This window comes from Ceratotherium simum, chromosome 16 (assembly GCF_057802395.1).
Source record: "Ceratotherium simum simum isolate JZ-2026a chromosome 16, ASM5780239v1, whole genome shotgun sequence".
Taxonomy (NCBI): domain Eukaryota; kingdom Metazoa; phylum Chordata; class Mammalia; order Perissodactyla; family Rhinocerotidae; genus Ceratotherium; species Ceratotherium simum.
This window is the reverse complement of record NC_141915.1, coordinates 56522804-56528748: the sequence shown is the minus strand read 5'-3', so window position 1 is coordinate 56528748 and position 5945 is coordinate 56522804. Positions and strand designations below refer to the sequence as shown.

At 44.7% G+C, this 5945-nt stretch overlaps 1 protein-coding gene across 13 annotated transcripts in view; it reads left to right on the top strand.

Annotated features, from left to right (window-relative positions):
- The first annotated feature begins 2491 nt into the window (after window positions 1-2491).
- The window catches only part of FBF1 (Fas binding factor 1), a 30663-nt gene continuing 27209 nt past the window's right edge, over window positions 2492-5945 (top strand). For 5 of the 13 annotated variants that reach the window (XM_087441639.1, XM_087441632.1, XM_087441642.1 and 2 more), the window contains exons 1-5: window positions 2506-2717; window positions 3071-3208; window positions 3601-3687; window positions 4277-4304; window positions 5417-5458. Coding sequence is in view for 10 of the 13 variants with exons in the window: in XM_087441632.1 (XP_087297758.1) it covers window positions 3685-3687; window positions 4277-4304; window positions 5417-5458 (73 nt within the window). In the remaining 3 variants the exon portion in view is untranslated. Of the gene's footprint in view, window positions 2718-3070; window positions 3209-3600; window positions 3688-4276; window positions 4305-5416; window positions 5459-5945 lie in introns of all 13 variants that reach the window. The other 8 variants (XM_087441634.1, XM_087441633.1, XM_087441638.1 and 5 more) reach the window with 6 other exon arrangements.

The window sequence follows — 5945 nt, the reverse complement described above, 5'->3', positions numbered from 1 at the left end:
CTAATTTGTGCTATCAAGAGGGAAAGAGTGTACCACACAATTAAACATGTTTCTTATGAAATTCTTAGGAAGAATTTTAAGATACAGGTTTATTAGGTTTAGGTAACACTAAAAACAAAAGATGAAGGCATGAGAGCTGCCTGAGCAGATGGCTCTTACATTAGCCGTAATCACTGTGGTAGCAGTGTCTGTGCTGGTCGATCTAGGAATACATGTTTGTTTTGTTGGCTACTTGGTAAAGGAAGCAGCAGGTCCAGTTTGCTGTCCCTAAGAAGCCAGACTTTGCCACAGATAAGTTTGGTTCTATTGGGTACTTTTGTAAGCTGTTTTCACAAAAAATACAAAGATAAATTTCAATTTTGTATTTTGGATAAATTTTGGAGAAAACACAGTCTTCTCCAAAATGATGATAAATACTGAGTAGAATAAGATTTTTCTATTAGATGGTAATGATATAAGCCTTTTAAGAAAGTACTCTGAACAGTACCCAAAATTGAAAATTTGAGGTTTAATAGAGATGTTTTTGCTATTTGTAATGGATGAAGGTTGATTCTTCCTGAAGTGTTGGGAGCTCTGCTTTGTGCTCTTCTAGAGATACACTGAGGTGTATTTCAGTATTTGGACATTAGTGACCTGAAAACACAGTTGGTCCCAAAGCCTTTGGGGCCCTTCATGTTCTTGTCTTCAGAATGTAGCACTGCTAAGTATCAGCTTATCTTCAGAACATTCGCTTAATTGCAACATTACCTACATTCTCATGCTTTCTAAGAACTCACTGCTTGTAACTTCAGATTACATATACCTGGAGGCATTTTATAGTTCCTAAAGTTAACATGTTAGATCTTAATTCTTGGTTTTCTTCAGTGCAGGGCTTTGGCTAGAGAAATATAACTTCAAATTCATGATTCTAGAGTTCCCTGGGGAACGAAAATTCTTTAGACTGCTGCTGCTCCAAGTCCCTCCTCCCCCTATCTGTGTTCTTTCCATCTGTTTTATTAGGAAGGAAGAGAATTAGATGCAGATGGTCTGTAACACCTGCTAATCTTTATATATGTGGAAGGTATGCCTCGGGTTATAGGTTATCTTCAAGAGTAGCTGCTGCTGTAGCTGGAGAGAGGAGCCGTGCCAGGAAATTGATTGTTCTGCTTGAGACCAAGAGTCTTGGTAATTCTGACTCAGATAAGGCTTTGATCATTTTCATGGAGTAATGTAGAGATCATTTCAGCTAATTGAATATTTACTACTCCATGCTTGGAGGATTAGACCAAGTCACACTGTAAATGACTAAAATGACTTTTCATTTTGAAATAGTGGTGGTGGAGTTTTGCTTTTAGCTATCCACACTTACAAATTTTTCAGTACCTCTTCCTGTGGTCCATGATACTAAACATAGAAAACATAGAAGGAACCTTTGGAGTTAGCAGATGATAGCTGTTGCAGACCTGCAAATTCCTGGATTCCAAGGGGTTTTTATGTTTGACTTTGACTTTTGCCTTAAATTTGTGTGCCATTGATTATCTAGGGAAGATCATGGGAAATTGGGAGTGATTTTACATATTATGAACTAAAGTAAATTGTTTTGTCACAATACTGTTGACTTTCATAGATTAGGTATCAAATGTGTGATCTTCAACATAATCAGACTGCTGACTGCTACTTTGTAAACACCATTTTATTTCCAATTGTTGTGGATTCAAGGACAGGACTTTAACATCCTTTGTAATATATAATCACTCTGCTACCTTTTTTCCTTTTACTGTTGTGGTTTGAGTTTGGTTCCTACCTGACAAGATGAATTTCCATGTATTGTTACCCATCCCTGGCTGGACGGGTCGGTGGGGTTGAGAGTACTGAGGAGGTGTGCTGGTCCAGAGCGTGTGAGTCACGGTTGGAGGGCAGTGACCCGCCAGCACTGATTGGCCTGCGAGTAAGGCAAACCACTAACTCCCTTTTCCTTTGTAAAACTGGAAAACCCTTAATAAAATCTGTAATTAACACAAAAAAATGTTACGTGTCTTTATTGGGAGGCTGTATTGGGTTTCATTCTGGTTTCGCAGCTTTGATTTTGATAATTGAACAGAAAGGTCACAGCCATTTCCCGAAGCTTTGTTGTGTGGGATAAATATATATAATTATGGTTTATCGGTCTTCCAATCTTAACACGTTTTTCACGCCTCCAACCTCGCCACGAGTCAGCCCCCAGAAGAGTGCTGGAGGAATTTTAGTGTTTGGTTTTGGAGCCCAGGCCCCCGGCAGTCTTCTAGGGAGGGCGAGAGGAAGAACACCACCGGCCGTCGCTGCCCTGTTCCCTCTTTCCGAGCGGGTGTTGAGGGAGCACCTAGCAACTCGCGGAGCCGGGCACAGAGGCCCGGCCTCCACCAACGGCCAGGGCGGGGCACCGTGGGAAATGTAGTTCATCTCGGCGCCCGTGGTTCCCTTGACTCCAGCAGCTGAGCGGACCGTGGACTACAACTCCCAGGATGCCTCGAGACTCGCCTTCCGGAGGCCGAGCGACTGAGAGACTGGCGGCCGCGGGGTTCTGAAGCGGGAGGCCCGACCAAACTGGGCTCCCGCGGAGCCGGAACCAGTGGACATGGCTGGGACAGGTGCCCTCGTCTGCGCCTCTGCGGGGAATGGCGCGTAACCCGGAGGATTTCAGGGGCTAGAAGGATTGTAGGCTGAGCTCGGAGCCCAGATGGTCTGGGCGCGCGGAGAGGGTGACGCATGGAGGGGCACGGAGTCTCGGGACCGAGGGGGTGACTCCGGGAGGGGTCTTGCTAAAGGGCAGGTTTGGGATTTTAAAATGCCTGGCACGGAGTTGGTTAAAGAGATGCGATGACGCGATGGTACTGTGTGGCCCTGTGGCCTTTGCAAACCTCTCTTAGAAATTCCCGCGGTGTGGGAGGCTGGGACAGTATCGATAGGAGATGGCAGAAGTTCCTGGATGTGTTATGGTGCAAAACATGTTTGGACTTGTAGGTCGTGAAAATTGCCATTACAGAGAAAGAAACAAAAATAGTCAGAGTGGCCCCTATGCGTAACCCAGCTAAACTTTGCCTTCTAATAACAGGACAGGCCAAACCCAGCGAAACAGAGATGGCCTCCTCCGACTCCTTTCTTCCAAGGCATGCCAAAAGTCGGTTTTGGTAATGTTGAGGAGGGGTAGGGAGAGAGTGATAATTCTGAGGAAAACTTCTCTATTAATGAGGTGAGTCGGATTTACAGTTAGTGTGAAGGGAAAAATTTCCACCATCAGTGAATATAGTGTCAAGGAGTAACCAGCACTCACATCAGCTCTTTGTGCTGAATGCTGCCTAGGAAGTAGTCATGGGTGTTGCCTGGGAAGGTGTATTGGCCATAGTACCTAGCACCTACTTCCTTTCTGAGATGGATACCTGCCATCCCCCGCATCCTCTCTCAGGATAAAGGATGAGGACCACTGCACTTTATGGGAGTAATCTTGAAGCCTTGAAAAGCTCATTAAGTTACCCAGAGCACTTTGCTTCTCATCTGAATTGCTGTCCCCATAAGGAATTGTTAATTTATGGAAATAGGAAAGCTCCATCATTTTTAAGCAACCACTTTAATTTTCTTTATTAGGAAGGATGAGCTCCATGTGGGCAGAATTCAAATGATGTGGACAGCGCTGTGAAGGAGCCACAGGCAGCCCCTAGAGCCTTAGAGATGGTAGGCAGAATGCGGAGTAAGATGTATGGAAATGTGAACCCGCTCTTACCCCCACTCCCACCCCCAAGATCTTGACTGCATGGAGTACTTGGGGGCTAGGTGTCAAGGACCAGGATGTGGTCCCCAGAGAACTGTGATAGGAAGTAGAATTGATGTCAAACTTCTTATTAAGCAATGAGCAAGACTTTCTTCTGAGCCTCTGAATGTCCAGCTGGAAGCATTTTTAAGTGTCTCTTGCTGGTATTGAGGAGACAGGGACATGGAAGAGAGGAAAACATTTCCAGTCACATTACAGCCTGGCTGGGAAGGTTTGCCTGTGGTGTCTGGAAATCAGTGAAAAGCAGAGACTTCTGCCCACCGGATTGCACCCACAGTGGCATCCTGTACTGGTTAGTGGGAGCTTTTCCACGCTCTGAATGAGTCTATTCTGAGAAACTCTAGGAAAGCATAAAGGGCTTCTGTCTCTGAATGCCACTGGAGCTCCTTTTTCTCTGGTGACTTGGCAAAAGACCAAGCAATTCATTCTGCATTCTCAGTTTCAACACATGTTCACTGATTTTGTTAATGTGATTTGTTTTTCCCATTTTAGGCGCCAAAAACCAAGAAGGGATTGAAAGGTGAGTGGAGAGGTGGAACATCACCCTTAAGTCAAAAATAATTTCTGCACCTTGGGTCCAAAAATAACTTTGTTGTGTCTGAATGTTCTTGGTGTGAGTCTTGCTGATTTCCCCATAATTTCTTAGGCAGCTTTGGTCTTCCTAGGGGACTCCTTATGCTGCCTCATTGGCCCTCAGAGTAATATAGAAATAAACTAGGGACGGGAATTGAGGAAAAAACCCTTCTCGTTGGGCTCTGTATCCAGAAGCATACGGTTGGGGGCCGGCCCCGTGGCTTAGTGGTTAAGTGCGCGTGCTCCGCTACAGGTGACGCGGGTTCGGATCCCGGGCGCGCACTGACACACCGCTTATCCGGCTATGCGGAGGCCGCGTCCCACATACAGCAACTAGAAGGATGTGCAACTATGACATACAACTGTCTACTGGGGCTTTGGGGGGAAAAAAAAAAAAAAGGAAGAGGATTGGCAATAGATGTTAGCTCAGAGCCGGTCTTCCTCAGCAAAAAAGAGGAGGACTAGCATGGATGTTAACTCAGGGCTGATCTTCCAAAAAAAAAAAAAAAAAAAAAGCATACGGTTGGGGTTACGAGTGGTAAAGGCACTTAAGCTGGATGCAAGACCTCATTCAGGACTCAAACTTGGGTTTCCCCCACATGCCCCCATCGGAAAGTGGCCAAGAAGGTATGTCTCCAGACCAGTTCTGAAGGTCTCAAATGGAAGGATACAAGGAGGCTATTGGTATGAAAGAAGCTTGTATGTGCCCAGAAATCTTGGACACTTTTCCTAAAGAAGCAAACTGGGCTTTGTTCCAAGTCTGGAAGACTGGCTTGTTGGCCAGTGTGTCACACAGAATGTAGGTTCTACTGAAAATCTTCACCACCATCCTTTGAGAAAGTTATTTTCAATTTCTACCCTAGGGTCTTTCCACAAGGCATTGTGACTTGCTGCCAGAGAGTTAGAAAACATCTCGTGGCCCTCTCGTGGCCCGTGAAGAGAGAGCTAAGCCCAACATCTGAGACCTCTGAGGTCCTGGAGTGAGGTCTCAAGACATGAGGCTTGTAAGGATCATTCTTCTTTTCTCCTGAGGTCATGATGGCTGCTTTTCTCTTCCAGGCTCCATAGATGATGTCCTTGGTGACCTCCTAGGGGATGACAGTAAGTGCCCCTTCCCCAGAATCCCTTCATTTAGGCTTCTTCTTTTCTTTTTTAAATTGAGATATAATTCATGTAAAATTCACTTTTAAAGTGTACAGTTTGGTGGCTTTTAGTGTATTCACAAAGTTATACAACCATCACCACAGTGTAATTCCAGAACATTTTCATCACCCTGTAAAGAAACTCCATACCCATTAGCAGTCACTCCTCATTCTCCCCTCCCCCCAACCCTAGGCAACCACTTGTCTACTTTCTTTCTCTATGACTTTGCCTATTCTAGATGCTTTATATAAAATGGAATCATACAGTATGTGGCTTTTGCATCTGGCTTCTTTCACTTACCATAATGTTTTCAAAGTTCATCCACACTATAGCATTCCTTTTTTCATTCCTTTCTATGTCTGGACGATATTCCAGTATGGAGATGCCATATTTTGTTTATCCATTTGTGAGTTGATGGATATTTGAGTGATTTCCACATTTTGGC